Source organism: Diaphorina citri, unplaced genomic scaffold, assembly GCF_000475195.1.
Source record: "Diaphorina citri unplaced genomic scaffold, Diaci psyllid genome assembly version 1.1 scaffold616, whole genome shotgun sequence".
Classification (NCBI taxonomy): Eukaryota; Metazoa; Arthropoda; class Insecta; order Hemiptera; family Psyllidae; genus Diaphorina; species Diaphorina citri.
The window spans coordinates 144,243-161,297 of record NW_007378049.1 but is presented as its reverse complement, the minus strand read 5'-3'; the positions used below and the strand labels follow the sequence as shown (position 1 = coordinate 161,297).

General features: G+C 40.7%; 1 protein-coding gene across 1 annotated transcript; it reads right to left on the bottom strand.

Moving 5' to 3' along the window:
* Positions 1-293: 293 nt before the first annotated feature.
* LOC113467987 (tyrosine-protein phosphatase Lar-like) lies at positions 294-11,506 on the bottom strand (the record flags this gene model as incomplete). The annotated part of the gene is made up of 4 exons (XM_026824575.1): positions 11,494-11,506; positions 10,479-10,673; positions 7,427-7,675; positions 294-471 (listed from the first exon to the last, which is right to left on the bottom strand). Coding segments are annotated over exons 1-4 (635 nt in total), but the record flags the coding sequence as incomplete, so codon positions are not given.
* Positions 11,507-17,055: the final 5,549 nt, after the last annotated feature.

Here is a 17,055-nt window from a genome sequence, read left to right as displayed (position 1 = left end):
TTTCCCTTAAACCATTTCCCTGATAGACACGGGACTCTAGAGAAAAAAAAATCCCAAAAGCTCTTTTTACCACTAGATCTCTATGGTAATCTTCTTTGATGAGGTGATAGCCCCGGGGTATATAGCTTTTTTCCTCTAATAATCAAACATTTAGGTATGTTTGTATAGGTAAATCAATGTTTCCTAAATATCTACCTGGGTACCTATACATACGATTATTTTGATTAATATTATTATTATTTGTTTTTTTCAGAGGTTTGATAGTAACTGCTAAGGTCTTATTGTCCCAAAATCGAAGATCGTTGGAAGACAGGACAGGAGAAGGGCAGCCGTTCCGAGAACGCGAACACCGTTTCTTACCTTTAACATAGAGCATGGTAGATGGGGAATATTCGGTTCCAACTTCATTCTCAGCCACACATTCATACTTGCCCTGGTCCTCTTCGATGCTGTTGGTGATCTGGAGAGCTCCTGAAACAATGGAAACAGAATCAAAATCAGTCACGAGGAAAAACGAAAAATAATAGAAATAACCAAATAAGTAAAAAATCTAACAAACTAAATAATAGAAAGTAAAAAAATGTGAAATATTAGGAGAAATAGACACAAGAAGAACATCTGTTCTTCTCTCTCTTTTTTTTTTTCTCTCTCTCTCTCTCTCTCTCTCTCTCTCTCTCTCTCTCTCTCTCTCTCTCTCTCTCTCTCCTTCTCCTCTTCTCTCTCTCTCTCTCCTCGTTGTCTCTCCCCTCTCTTCCTTTACCTCTATTCTTCCCCTCTCTCCTCTACCTCCCCTATTTTCTTCACTATCTCTTAATTCATTCATTATGTTCTTTTCTTTTCTCTTCATAATTATCGCGAACTGTTTCTTGTTGCACTATGGCTCTGTCTCTAATTAAAGCTTGAATTATGTATGAATTAAATTAATTACTTATTCATGATTAATGATGAAAACTTTATTCCCTCTAAACTCCCTTTCCCCTCTAACCTCCCTCCTTCTCCCCTCTAATCCCCGTCTTTATTCCCTCTAAACTCCCTTTCCTCTCTAACCTCCCTCCTTCTCCCCTCTAACCCATCTTTCTCCCCTCTAATCCCAGTCTTTATTCCCTCTAAACTCCCTTTCCCCTCTAACCTCCCTCCTTCTCCCCTCTAATCCCAGTCTTCATTCCCTCTAAACTCCCTTTCCCCTCTAACCTCCCTCCTTCTCCCCTCTAACCTCTCTCTCCCCTCGAATCCCCGTCTTTATTCCCTCTAATCCCCGTCAAGCCCTCTAATCTCAACTTTCAACTTCGCTAACATACCTCTCTCTCCCCTCTAACCTCCCTATTCATTCCCTTTAACCTCACCCTCGAAACCTAAATTACTCGTCTTGTCTTTACACAAAGAAACCCAACTAACGCGGCCGGGTGTAATAGATGTTGAACTTGGATAATGTTTCTGAGTAAGGTAAACACTACAAAGCGTAAATTAAGTACAAAACAAAAGTGTAAATAAGGTGTAAAAAGAATTAGAAACTGTGGGCTGGTGTGGTTTTGTTTAAGATGTTGAGGTGAGAGTGTTTCAACCCTACCTAATACACTTGCTTCATCTAAGAGAGTGAATCCTACCTTTCCTTGAATTAAGGAAGTGTCTTTTTGCTAATGTAAAAGATACTCTAGTACAGAAAAAAATGGATAGGTTAACAAGTGATTAATCAGAAGAAGAACAATCAGCAGAAGAAGAATTAGAGGCAAAAGAAGAAGACCAATCAGCAGCAGAAAAAAAAAAAAAAAAAAAAAAAAAAAAAAAAAAAAAAAAAAAAAAAAAAAAAAAAAAAAAAAAAAAAAAAAAAAAAAATGTGAAATATTAGAAGAAATAGACACAAGAAGAACAAGATCAGGGTGTAGATACAATAGAATTTTTCAGTCCTTGAGTTTTTTTTCTGCTTCTCTTTGTCCTCATTTTCTCTGTTTTCTTCTGCCTCATTTTTCTTTTTTTTTTTTCTTCTTCTATATTTTTCCTTGTCATCCTCTCGTTTTCCATTTTGTTTCTCTTTGTTCTCTTCTTCCTTCTCATATCTCTTTCTCCCCTTCATCTCCCACCTCATTTTCTCTCTGTTTTCTGTTTCTCACCCTCTTTTCCATCTTTCTTCTCTTGCTCTTTATCCTTTGTCTTCTATTTTCATTCTTCTCCTTCCTCTACCTCTTTCTTTGGCCTCCTCTTCCTCATTTTCTCTTAATCTTCTCTTTATTTCTCTCTTTCCTATCTTTCTCAGCCTTTTTATTTTGAACCTTTGTCTCCCCTTTTCACTCTTCCTCTTTAACTTTTGTTTCCTCTTTTCTCATACTCTCCTCCATCCCTTCCTCCTCCTACTTCTTCCTTTTTCCTCTTGTTCTCCTCCTCCTCCTTCTCCACTTTTCCCTCGATCTCTTTTCTCTGTCTTCTCTTTATCGCCCTCTTTCTTCTCTTCTTCTTTAACCTCTCTTACTCCTCTTTTCTTCCATCCCTTCCTCCTCCTACGTCTTCCTTTTTTTCTCGTTCCCTTCTTTCTTCTTCTCCTTCTCCCCTTCCTCCTCCTCCTCTGCACATGACTCCGCAGAACAATGACTCGTGTCTCTTCCACTCAACCCCTTAGTCTCTCGTGTTGTCTTCATACAAACAGAATAAATTTAATGTATTTTAAATTGAGATTGAAGTGTTTTTCTAGAATTAAGGAGGGGGAGGGGGGAGGATGTGTGCGGAGTCCCTGAACAAGAATAAGGCCCTTCCAGGAGAAATAAGGAAGGAGACCCGAATGTAGGGACTCTTTATGTGAGCAACTAGTACACTGCGTCTCACATCCTGAGAAGAAATTGTCTGCAGAGAAGAATCATGGAAGGAGAGCTGAGAGGAAAGAGATCAATAGGAAGAAAGAGGTTTGGAATGCTGAGAGATGTGCTGAATGGAAGAACGTTTGGACAAATGAAGGAGGACGCCCAAGATCGAGAAAAGTGGAGAACGTCGTGTTGAAACCTGTCCTAGGACAGATCTACATCTATATATATAGTACACTGCTCTGGTCGCCCCCCTTGAGTGATCATAAAAACGGGACTTTTTGAGGTTTAAAATTGATTTTATTTTAGTCTAGCTGCCGGACTTTAAACAGGGAGGATACCAGCCTGAAATTTCCCCTTGTTAAAAAAGTAGCATAGGTTGAGTGTGAAGGGCATCCCATCCTATTTTTTTTTTTTATTTTTTTTTTTTTTTTTTGTAGTTAAAAACAAATGCGTCAGCCCAAAGCAATCACCTTAGAAAGCTAGGGCTGATTGAGAGGCTGACAAAAACGCCATGAACACGGGAAAAATCAAGAAAGTAGAAGAAAACTGGAAAATAAAAGCCACCTAATTTTTCAAGGCGTCCCACATTTCGACCACCTGACCTATCAAGATTAAAATGTATGTTTTATACCCTCTCCTACCTCTTTCTAATCCCTACCCCTTTTCTCTTATTCAATCCCTCCCCTTCCATATTAAATCCCTCTCCCTCCCATCCCATATTCAATCCCATGTTTCTCTTCTTGCCTTTCCCACTTTGAAAATTTCCCTATTCTCCCCTCCCATTTCTCTCCCTCTGCTTTAAATTTCCCTTTTTCTCTCCCTTTTTCCCTCCCATCATCACAATACACACAGGTTGAATGATATTCCGGGCTCGTGTATTCAAATATTACTTCCCACTTTCCTACTTTCAACTTCCTGCTCCCTAGTCATCATCAAACCTATGTATCTACTCAGATCGGGACAAAAGTGTCTCCAAATGAACAAAAGTGTCCCTCATTGAGACCAAAATGTCCCAAATGGGACAAAAGTGTCTCAAATGAGACCAAAATGTCCTAAATGGGACAAAAGTGTCTCAAATGGAACCAAAAGTTCTTCAAATGGGACCTAAGTTTCTCAAATGGGACAAAAACAGTGTCACAAATAGGACAAAAGTGTCTCAAATGCGACAAAAGTGTCTCAGACAGGTATCTCCTAAAGAGCTCTTCTACCCAACAAGAACTATATGATTTTTGTCCTCCGAGGGTGAAATTACAATGGAGCTGACGGTTTTCCGATTACGCCAAATCTTAATTCGAGAGGGAGAAAGCATTTTCTTTTCTTCTTCATTTATCATTATTTCCCGCCATTGTCGCTGTCGATATGGCTGTCGAATTCTGTTTTCTCTCTCTCTCTCTTCTTCTTCTTCTTCTTCTTCTTCTTCTTCTTCTTTCTAATCGAATTGAATTTTGAATTTGAATAAGCAAAAGCGAAAAACACCAGAACCTGATGTATTGTTGTGACGCGGTGTTTAATCTCATTTTAAACAACATGATATTTTTCCCCTCGAAGAAGAAGAAGGAGGAGAAGAAAAATCGAGATTTTTTTTCTGTCGATTGTTCAAGTGTACGAGCTTATTCTTATAGCATCACAAATCACAATGAAATATAAAAGAGGAAGATGAGGAGGGAAGAAGAAGAGAAAAAGGAAGAACAAGAGGAGAAGAAGAACAAAGAAGGGGGAAAATGATGAGAGAAACAAGGGATATTTTTGCCCCCTTAAAAAAAAAAAAAAAAAAAAAAAAAAAAAAAAAAAAAGGGAGAGAGAGAGATTTTTTCTGTCGATTGTTCAAGTGTATAAGTGCACGGCTTATTCTTATAGCATCACAAATCACAATGAAATATAGAAGAGGGAGGAGGAGGAAGAAGAGAAAAAGGAAGAACAAGAACAAGAGGAGACGAAAGAGGGAGAGGAAATGACGAGAGAAACAAGGGATTCATCTACTGATGGTGGTGTTAGAGGAGGAGGAGGAGGAGGAGGAGGAGGAGGAGGAAGAGAAGAAAGAAGACGACAAGATGGGCGAAAAAAACAGCAACAGTGACATAAAAAAGCCATAAAGTTGTACAAAAATCTCAACGGAGGAAAGGAGAGAGGGAAAAAACAAATGCCTCCATCTAGAGAAAGAGGAGGAGGAGGAGGAGGAGGAGAAGGCGAAAGAGGAGGAGGAGAAAGTGGGAAGAGGATAAGGCATTATGCTAAATAATGATCTTCGTGGTTTGTCTTCTGTATTTCGTTTTGAAAATCTGAAACAAACCCTCTAACCACCCTCTTTAGCCTCTCTAATATCGCTCTCCCCCTCTAATCCCCGTTTTTATTCCTTCTAACCTCCTTCTTTGTCCCCTCTAACATCCCTCTTCCCTCTACGATCTCTCTTTCTTCCCTCTAATCCTAGTCTTTATTCCCTCTGACCTATACTATAACTCTTTGTCCCCTCAAATCTCACTCTCCCCTCTACGATCTATCTTTCTCCCCTCTAATCCCAGTCTTTATTCCCTCTAAACTCCGTTTCCCCTCTAACCTCCCTACTTCTCCCCTCTAACCCATCTTTCTCCCCTCTAATCCCAGAAGAACAGTCAGCAGCAGAAGAAGAATTAGAGGCAAAAGAAGAAGGGCAATCAGCAGCAGAAGAAGAATTAGAGGCAAAAGAAGAAGAATTAGAAGGAGAAGAAGCATTAGAGGCAAAAGAAGAAGAATTAGAAGGAGAAGAAGCATTAGAGGCAAAAGAAGAAGAATTAGAAGTAGGAGTAAAATTAGAAGCAGAAGAAGAATTAGAGGTAGGAGTAGAATTAGAGACAGAAGAATTGAATTGAATTGAATTGAATAAGCAATGTCAGAAATATCAGGAATCGATAGCAAAAGAAAGAAGAATCAGCAACAATGAAGTAGAAGTAAGAAAAAGATTCCGAAATTTTGAAACCTTTGAAAATTCCAGAGATAAAAAAAACCTCCAACAAATCCGTTCCTTAAAATATACCATGCTAGCACTAGCACCTAAAATCGGAATTAGAAGTAGGAGTAAAATTAGAAGCAGAAGAAGAATTAGAGGTAGGAGTAGAATTAGAGACAGACCCAACTCTGTTTTTTTTTTAAGCAATGTCAGAAATATCAGGAATCGATAGCAAAAGAAAGAAGAATCAGCAACAATGACTCTCTCTCTCTCTCTCTCTTCATACGACAAAAATTGCTGAAGTTTCAAGAAAGAAAGAGAGGGAGATGGCAAAGGAAGACAAAGAAAGAACAGAGGGGAGAGGGATAGAGGTAGAGGGAGGGAATAAGAGAGAGAGAAAGAGAGCTCTTTATTTTCTGTGTCGTCTTAATCATTGACTTCTCTTATTTAAAAACAACTTTCCAAATCATCCTCTTCAGGTTAGGAGGAAGAGAGAGAAAAGAGAGCGAGAGAGACATAAAGAAATAGAAAAAGAGAAATAAATGGACAAGGAGAAAAAGAGAGAGAAAAATAGAGGACAAGGACATCTTTTGAGTCAGACCTTTTTTAAAGAGGTTTGAGAGAGGGAACTGTAACTACTAAGGTCTTGTCGCCCAGAAAGTGAAGATAGAAGGAAGACTAGGATAAAAAGCCAGTCGTTTCGAGAACAAACTTTATCTTTTTAGGATAAAATCTGGCCCGGACGGGAATCGAACTAGACTGGCTGTGACTGAAGAAGAATCAAATTAACTTCATTCAAGTGAAACTATAATTTGGTCCCGAAAAATAAGACGAAATTTTTTGACCCCCCACTCGCTCTGGCCTTTCTTGATTTTTATTTAAGAAACAACTTGACTCTTAGGAAGAAAAGGAGGAGGAGGAGGAGGAGGAGGAGGAGGAGAAGAAGAAGAAGAGACGAAGGAGGAGGAGAAGGAAGAGGGAACAAAAACTTTCAAAGTTTTCAATTTGGAAGTTCAAAGTTTTTTCCCGAAAAAAAAAAGAAGAAAAAAAAAACTTCAAAGTTTTTCTATGGGACAAAAACTAAAGGAGGAAGGACGAACTTCAAAATGGATAAAAAGGAAAACGCACACCCAGAAGAAAAAACCACTAATAGGTATCAAAAGTAGAGATATTGTTTTTTTTTTGCAAAGGATAGCAAAATGTGGAGAACTTAGGTATACTGTGATGGCAAAGTTTTCAAATTGCGGTCCTTCCCTCGGGTGAAGGGGGGGTGCGGGGTCACCTAATTTTATGATGGGGAACTAGACATCCAAAGCTCAATAATCAAATTGTGTATAGCGAAAAAGAACTTTATCCTAAACCAGGGATTTCCAACTTTCATGTGTATGCGGGCCACATGCTACATTGGCAGGTACTTCGCGGGTTACATACACAGGGGAGCAGACCCGTATCCAAGATTTTCTTGGGGGGATTGGGGTGGATGGTGGATGCTCATAGTAAAAGAGAAAAATCAAGCCCAAAGGGTCCCACCCTCAAAAACTTCGCGGGCTACAAAAATGGTCTGGCGGGCCACATGTGGCTCGCATGCCGCTAGTTGAAAATCGCTGTCCTAAACAGATAAGGTTCTTCCTCGGAACGCCTGGCTTTCTCCTATCTAGTCTTTCTTCTCCCTTCGTTTTTACTACTACAACAAGGGGTAACTTTAACTCACCCGGAGCACCAGACGTGAGCAGATTGTACCGAGGATTCCTACTGGTATCCACGGGCAACATTTCTCGGATCCAGGATATCTTTGGGGGAGGATTACCAGAGGCGGAACAATGGAGGACGGTGGTATGCGAGATTTCCACCACCTTGGTGCTCGGAGCTTCGGTGATCTGAGGGAATCCGGGTGGGATCTTGTCCGCTGAATAAACAGAAAGAGGGGAGAACAGGTTAGGTTTTATTTTGATATAGGTACCTATACAAGTGTGTACAATACATACAAGAGTAGTAGTTAACTACAAGCTTTGATTTAGGCAACGTATAGGTACATAGTTATACATTGTTCATAATGTTTGTTATGTCCGAACATAAACGAGAAACCTCAACATTGGCCTTTTCGAGTGTGAGAGAGGAACGAAAATGAAGAAGGAGAGAGAAACGAACATGAAGAAGGGGGCAGAGAGCAGTGAATCAGAAAAACAAAGGAAGAGGGAGAGAGGAAACCACATCAAAAATGAGTGGAGGAGGGAAACGGAGAAAGAGAGAGAGAGGAGGGAGAGGGAGTTAAACAGAGACAGAGAGAGGAAGGGAAACAGAGGGAAGGAAAGGAAGGAAGGGAAAGAGGGAGAGAGAGACGAGTGAATCAGAGCAACAAAGGGTGAGGAAGGGAGAGGGAGGGAGGGTGAAAGGAAAGAGAGAGAGAGGGAAGGGATCAGAAAAACAAAATGGGAGGAAAGGAAAGAGGGAGGGAAAGAGAGGAGGGAGAGAGAGAGAGAGAAAGAAAGAGAATACTGAATTCCTTTGGTCAGAAATTATGTCGGGTAGGTTGCTGAATGAGCATGAGTGTGTTTCCACGTGATAAAATTTGAACCGTGGGAGAGAGATGAAAAAAATTGACCTACAAAATGAAGAGATAGAGGGAGAGAAAAAGAGAGGAAAGGCAGAGAGAGAGAGAGAGAGAGAGAGAGAGGAGGGATGTGTGCGGAGTCCCTGAACAAGATTAAGGCCCTTCCAGGAGGAGTAGGGAACGAGACCCGAATGTAGGGACCCTTTGTGTGAGCGGGACCCTTTGTGTGAGCGACGACTGTTGTAGTTGCCCCTTGAGATCATAAAATGTCCTTTTTGAGGTTTAAAACTGATTTTTCAGTCAGGCTGGGGGACTTTAAATAGGGAGGGATAAAATCCTGAAATTTCCCTTGCTAAAGAAATAGCAAAGGTTGAGTGCGAACGGCATCCAGCATGCGGTTATAAACTTGTCATGCTATAACACAGACCACACGAGTCTAATGCAGCAGTAGTTTCATTGCATCAAAATAAAGAGCAACTCATTTTTCAAGGCGTCCCACATTTCGACCACCTGACCTATCAAGATTAAAATGTATGTTTTATACCCTCTCCTACCCCTTTCTAATCCCTACCCCATCATCCCTTATTCAATCCCTCCCCTCCCATATTAAATCCCTCTCCCTCCCATCCCATATTCAATCCCATGTAAGAAATAGAAAAAGAGAAATAAATGGACAAGGAGAAAAAGAGAGAGAAAAATAGAGGACAAGGACATCTTTTGAGTCAGACCTTTTTTAAAGAGGTTTGAGAGAGGGAACTGTAACTACTAAGGTCTTGTCGCCCAGAAAGTGAAGATAGAAGGAAGACTAGGATAAAAAGCCAGTCGTTTCGAGAACAAACTTTATCTTTTTAGGATAAAATCTGGCCCGGACGGGAATCGAACTAGACTGGCTGTGACTGAAGAAGAATCAAATTAACTTCATTCAAGTGAAACTATAATTTGGTCCCGAAAAATAAGACGAAATTTTTTGACCCCTCACTCGCTCTGCCTTTCTTGATTTTTATTTAAGAAACAACTTGACTCTTAGGAAGAAAAGGAGGAAGAGGAGGAGAAGAGGAGGAGAGGAAGAGACGAAGGAGGAGGAAACAAAAACTTTCAAAGTTTTCAAAAGAGGTTTGAGAGAGGGAACTGTAACTAATACTAAGGTCTTGTCGCCCAGAAAGTGAAGATAGAAGGAAGACTAGGATAAAAAGCCAGTCGTTTCGAGAACGAACTTTATATCTTTTTAGGATAAAATCTGGCCCCGGGCGGGAATCGAACTAGACTGGCTGTGACTGAAGAAGAATCAAATTAACTTCATTCAAGTGAAACTATAATTTGGTCCCGAAAAATAAGAAGAAATTTTTTGACCCCCCACTCGCTCTGCCTTTCTTGATTTTTATTTAAGAAACAACTTGACTCTTAGGAAGAAAAGGAGGAGGAGGAGGAGGAGGAGGAGGAGGAGAAGAAGAAGAAGAGACGAAGGAGGAGGAGAAGGAAGAGGGAACAAAAACTTTCAAAGTTTTCAATTTGGAAGTTCAAAGTTTTTTCCCGAAAAAAAAGAAGAAGAAAAACTTCGAAGTTTTTCTATGGGACAAAAACTAAAGGAGGAAGGACGAACTTCAAAATGGATAAAAAGGAAAACGCACACCCAGAAGAAAAAACCACTAATAGGTATCAAAAGTAGAGATATTGTTTTTTTTTTGCAAAGGATAGCAAAATGTGGAGAACTTAGGTATACTGTGATGGCAAAGTTTTCAAATTGCGGTCCTTCCCTCGGGTGAAGGGGGGGTGCGGGGTCACCTAATTTTATGATGGGGAACTAGACATCCAAAGCTCAATAATCAAATTGTGTATAGCGAAAAAGAACTTTATCCTAAACCAGGGATTTCCAACTTTCATGTGTATGCGGGCCACATGCTACATTGGCAGGTACTTCGCGGGTTACATACACAGGGGAGCAGACCCGTATCCAAGATTTTCTTGGGGGGATTGGGGTGGATGGTGGATGCCCATAGTAAAAGAGAAAAATCAAGCCCAAAGGGTCCCACCCTCAAAAGCTTCGCGGGCTACAAAAATGGTCTGGCGGGCCACATGTGGCTCGCGTGCCGCTAGTTGAAAATCGCTGTCCTAACACAGATAAGGTTCTTCCTCAGAACGCCTGGCTTTCTCCTATCTAGTCTTTCTTCTCCCTTCGTTTTTACTACTACAACAAGGGGTAACTTTAACTCACCCGGAGCGCCAGACGTGAGCAGATTGTACCGCGGATTCCTGCTGGTGTCCACGGGCAACATTTCTCGGATCCAGGATATCTTTGGGGGAGGATTACCAGAGGCGGAACAATGGAGGACGGTGGTATGCGAGATTTCCACCACCTTGGTGCTCGGAGCTTCGGTGATCTGAGGGAATCCGGGTGGGATCTTGTCCGCTGAATAAACAGAAAGAGGGGAGAACAGGTTAGGTTTTATTTTGATATAGGTACCTATACAAGTGTCTACAATACATACAAGAGTAGTAGTTAACTACAAGCTTTGATTTAGGCAACGTATAGGTACATAGTTATACATTGTTCATAATGTTTGTTATGTCCGAACATAAACGAGAAACCTCAACATTGGCCTTTTCGAGTGTGAGAGAGGAACGAAAATGAAGAAGGAGAGAGAAACGAACATGGAGAAGGGGGCAGAGAGCAGTGAATCAGAAAAACAAAGGAAGAGGGAGAAAGGAAACCACATCAAAAATGAGTGGAGGAGGGAAACGGAGAAAGAGAGAGAGAGGAGGGAGAGGGAGTTAAACAGAGACAGAGAGAGGAAGGGAAACAGAGGGAAGGAAAGGAAGGAAGGGAAAGAGGGAGAGAGATAAGAGTGAATCAGAGCAACAAAGGGTGAGGAAGGGAGAGGGAGGAAGGGTGGAAGGAAAGAGAGAGAGAGAGGGAAGGGATCAGAAAAACAAAACGGGAGGAAAGGAAAGAGGGAGGGAAAGAGACAGAAAGGGAAGGGGAGGAGGGAAAGAGAGAGAGGAGGGGGAGGGAGAGAAAAAGAAAGAGAATACTGAATTCCTTTGGTCAGAAATTATGTCGGGTAGGTTGCTGAATGAGCATGAGTGTGTTTCCACGTGATAAAATTTGAACCGTGGGAGAGAGATGTAAATTGTAACGTGGTACCTCCCTGTATACACGTACAGGAGCCACCCCGTAACTTTTGTTAAACTTTGTCCCAACTCTGCTCCATCTCGTTACCTCAGGAGGCCTAGCGATACCATGCCGTGGGAGAGGGGCAGGGGGGATACCTACCGCGCGAGAGAGAGAAGACAGTGGAATTTGGTCAATTTGGAACTAAGCTCGAAGCAAGACGGAGAGGGAAGAAATTAGAGCGCTTCCTATACGATACCTAAATCTCTGCGAAATATCAAAAGTTTCTGTTTCTTTGTATTTAAATATATTTTCCCAATTTCATGGTGAATACATATTGTTGTGTCAAATCGTGCGTTCTCCTTTTAGTAGTTTCTTCTCCTGAAGAGATAGTCCCCAGCGTCCCATTTGTTCCCGTCGGACGGCCCGGCTCGTGTAGCAAGGGAAACCTCCTTTACAAAATCTCCAGTGAGTATTTTGGTCTGAACGGTTTTCAAACAAAAATGTCCATAAAGGGACCTTAGAAACATCTATCGAAAGTGTATAATCCACATCTAGGGCTCTCTCTCTTTCTTTTCTCCCTCTCTTCTCTCTGTCCCCATTGAAATCCAAAATCCTTCTCATTTCCCAATGAAATCTTTGCTTTTTTTCCCGCCATCAGCAAAAATCTCGACAAAAATTACCTAGGTAACGTCGAAAGGAAAAAAAAAAAAAACTCTGAAAAGTCTCAACAGAGTGATTTGAGGCTAAACAATTCCGATCACCTTCCGGAAAGGGATGTGAGAGGAGGAGGAGAAAATAAGGAGGAGGAGGAGGAGAAAAGAAGAAGGGACAGTTCAACACATTCAAACAGGGTCAAGAAATGAGTTTGGAAATTTTCATGGTGTTGATTATTCCCTCCTCTTTCTTTCTCCTCTTAATATCTCCTTCTCCTTTCCTTTCTCCCCTTAATTTTTTCTTCTCCTTTCCTTTCTTCCTTTAATTTTTCCTTCTCCTTTCTCTCTTCTTTCCCCTCTGGCCACAGAAAATCACAGAAGGGGGAAAAAAATGTAATAATAAACATGACACACTAGATATGACACTTGTCGGTCATGTTGTGAGATTCCTATAGGGACATGACAGGAAAGGACATGTTTGTGGGACAAAGGGAAAGGACCCAGGACAAGGGGAAAGGACATAAGGGTATGGGTAGAACATAGAGCTGATTGTAGGAGGAGGGGGAAGACGACACCGAAGCGAATACAATAGCCCGTCCCTTATACCTTTTTTTATTACTATCGTAATAATAAAGGAAGGACGGGCTAAAAAAAAGAAACAGAATGAGGAGCAAGTAAATCTGATTAAGGAATCTTGGTAGCTTGGCACTTAAGACATACGGCCAAATACAAGTTGATACCCATTAGAATAAAAATATGGTGTGAGCATCACACAACTTTCCTAATTGAGTACAGACCTATGTACATAGGTAAAGGTACTAAAAGGTATTCACAGGATTACTGAGTCAGGAATGTAGGGATTAGGTACTGGGAGAACGAAATTATAAACTGAAAAATGATTTATCAGAGGGGGAGTCAAATGGTACGCAGTGTGGATTTATAAGATTTATTAGAGGAGTCAAATGGGTGGGATTGTAGAATTATTGTCATGTTAAGAGATGTAATTAAACCAGGTGAAATGAAGCCTTAATGGAAAAATATGAGAAAATGTTCAATGAAGAAGAGGGGTGAAAATTTAACACAAATATTCAGTGGAATCAGTGCTGTAGGGTTAGTAGATTTTGTGGAAGGCCAGTTTACTGTCATTGGTGTACTTAGTGGTGGTTTTGACACAATATTGAGTAAAATCGGCAATGGGAAGATTTTTACAAAAATCTGGTACAAAATAATGGCGAAATATCATTTTCGTCAATGATTTTCAACAATATTCCACATTAAAAAAAGTCATTTTACTCAAAAAGAGCTCAAGATTCTTCTTCCTTAAAAGTCTTCACTTTGGGGTGGGACACTAATAGTACTACCCAGTGGGTGGGACAATAAAATTAGTCCCCCAAGTTTGAATCACGCTATGCCTCTGCCATTTCTAGGAATATGTTCGGTGCAGATATTTCAGAAAGACAATGCCTAAAACCCTGCTTTTTTATGAAACTTTTACTTTTAACAACTTCTAAGTAAATTCGATGGGTATCTTATCTTATGGACAAAATTTGCACCACCACTTTCGTGTTCCTGGTAAAAAGACCTTTAATTTGATATATAGGTCGACTAGGTTTGGATAAGTGCTTCTATGGGGTCAGACAGACAGACAGACAGACAGACGACACCGAAGCGAATACAATAGCCCGTCCCTTATACCTTTTTTTATTACTATCGTAATAATAAAGGAAGGACGGGCTAAAAAAAAGAAACAGAATGAGGAGCAAGTAAATCTGATTAAGGAATCTTGGTAGCTTGGCACTTAAGAGCTTAAGACATACGGCCAAATACAAGTTGATACCCATTAGAATAAAAATATGGTGTGAGCATCACACAACTTTCCTAATTGAGTACAGACCTATGTACATAGGTAAAGGTACTAAAAGGTATTCACAGGATTACTGAGTCAGGAATGTAGGGATTAGGTACTGGGAGTACGAAATTATAAACTGAAAAATGATTCATCAGGGGGGAGTCAAATGGTATACGCAGTGTGGATTTATTAGAGGAGTCAAAAGGGTGGGATTGTAGAATTATTGTCATGTTAAGAGATGTAATTAAACCAGGTGAAGTGAAGCCTTAATGGAAAAATATGAGAAAATGTTCAATGAAGAAGAGGGGTGAAAATTTAACACAAATATTCAGTGGAATCAGTGCTGTAGGGTTAGTAGATTTTGTGGAAGGCCAGTTTACTGTCGTTGGTGTACTTAGTGATTTTGACACAATATTGAGTAAAATCGACAATGGGAAGATTTTTACAAAAATCTGGTACAAAATAATGGCGAAATATCATTTTCGTCAATGATTTTCAACAATATTCCACATTAAAAAAAGTCATTTTACTCAAAAAGAGCTCAAGATTCTTCTTCCTTAAAAGTCTTCACTTTGGGGTGGGACACTAATAGTACTACCCAGTGGGTGGGACAATAAAATTAGTCCCCCAAGTTTGAATCACGCTATGCCTCTGCCATTTCTAGGAATATGTTCGGTGCAGATAATATTTCAGAAAGACAATGCCTAAAACCCTTACTTACAGTGGCGTAGCGTGGTCTAAATTCAAGTGTAGGGCCTTGTAGGGCTCATGCACAGGTCTACCAAGTCCCATCACAGTACATGCCATTAATATTTATAGGCATTAGAGTGAACTTTTGAGTTGTATGGCCGCCATACACGCCATACATACACGCTACGCCACTGCTTACTTACCAAGAATACGACGGAAAAGGGAGGACTGGAGGAGAACCAGGGAAAGAGGAAGAAAAGAGAAGAAGGGTGAGGAAGATGTGGAGGAAGAAGAGGCCAAGAAAAAGGTAGATGAAGAAAAGGGGAACGAGACGGATGAAGGAAAAGGAGAATTAGAGAAAGAAACGAAGAGAGGAAGGGGAAGTAGAAGCTAAAAATGATGGAAGAGGCAAAGGAGAAGGATGAGAAGAGAAAGGGGGATAAAAGAAGGCTTATGCGAAAGATTTATACGATCATGAACTTGCCGGCAATATTTGTGGGAAATTATTAATTATGATTTCCAAAAACCCCTACCTCCCTCTTCACTTTTCCCCTCCCCTGCCCCTCTGAATTCAAATATCCTCCCCTCTCTTCCCCTACCTTTATTCCCTTTCTATTTCACCTCTCCCCCCTCTATCCCTCCCTCTCCATCCCTTTTACCCATTCACCCTTTAGTAACAGAATGAGTACTTTTTCCCCTCTCCTGCCTATAAGTATTTTCCCCTTTCCTGCCTGTAAGTAGGTACTTTCCCCTACCCTGTCTTAAGAATGTGCCATATATCATTTGAGCTTTATTCTCAGCTTTTTGAAACTCTATACTATTCCGTTCGTATTCAATGCGATTATGGACGGCTCAGGTTCAAAACAGAGTTAATCAGAGATCATAGTGCTTAGAGAAAGTGACGACTTAAAACCGAATAGAACTGAGCGCAAAAGCTCTGTTGTGCTCTCCGCTACACTCTGATTTGAGGCTGGCAATAGGAGACTCGAGTAATCTGCCAAGGTATTCTGAGTCAGTGAGTCACAGATGGCGCATTCCCATTCCCAACCATCGAGGATTGTTTCAGATTCCAGAAGACAACCGGGTTCCGTTTCCTGAAAGGATAGGCCACGGGTTCGATTCCCGCTCGGGGCGGATTTTATCCTGAAGGACTAAGGTTCGTTCTCGGAACGGTTGGCTTTCTCCTATCCTATCTTCCTTCTCTCTTCGCTTTCGGGGCGATAAGACCTTAGCAGTTATAGCTCCCTCTATCTAGAAAGAAAATAAATCTTTTCTATTACATACTTTGGCGCCGCGCCGCCAATGAAAATTGAAAAGAAAATTAACTCTCAGTCCCCTCCCCAGCCACTTTATCATACGTCTTAATATCAGATTTATTTTTACATTTCTCACTGCATACTTCATTGCCTCACAGCAGAATTACACATATTAATACGCACAAAATGCTATCTACTTGAAAAGCTTGAATCATGCTGCCTTTTCAGAGGTTTTATACATTGTTTCTCGTATGAATCTCAGAGCTATTTGTGTGTTCTCGTAGAGAGAAAGTTATTTTCCTTCAAAGTTGGAAAGCTATTTTCTCTCTGGTTCAAGCCATTGCAAAAATTGAGAGCCGATCTTAAAATACTGCTCGAATAGGACTGAAGAGTCCCAGCAGTAAGCTACTATACCTACTACTATTGGAAAGAATATGGTCGATTTCTCAAATTATATTGACAACAAAATGTCATACCTGACGTGCGATTGAACGTACGCCCTACCCTACTGTTTACAAGGCGAGAGTTTTGACCATTACACCACCGAAGGAGTAGGGGACTTTTTGAATTGGAGCTCAATTTCTAATGAGACCCCATTAGTAGTGATAGTAGTGCATGATGTTTGTGCTAAGGGGCAAGGGAAAGACTGAGTGCACCCCACACCCATAGAAGAATCCAGGAGGAGAAGTAATGACAAGAAGGGGAGGAGAGAGAAGATCCAAAGAGGAAGGAGGGAATAATGATAACAAGAGGGGAGGTAAGAGAATCCAGGGGGTAAGGAAGATTGGTGAAAAAGAGAAGGAAATATCAGATTTATTTTTACATTTCTCACTGCATACTTCATTGCCTCACAGCAGAATTACACATATTAATACGCACAAAATGCTATCTCCTTGAAAAGCTTGAATCCTGCTGCCTTTTCAGAGGTTTTATACATTGTTTCTCGTATGAATCACAGAGCTATTTGTGTGTTCTCGTAGAGAGAAAGTTATTTTCCTTCAAAGTTGGAAAGCTATCTTCTCTCTGGTTCAAGCCATTGTAAAAATTGAGATCCGATCTTAAAATACTGCTCGAATAGGACTGAAGAGTCCCAGCAGTAAGCTACTATACCTAATAAAAGAATATGGTCGATTTCTCAAATTATATTGACAAGAAAATGTCATACCTGAGGTGCGATTGAACGTACGCCCTCCTGTTTACAAGGCGAGAGTTTTGACCATTACACCACC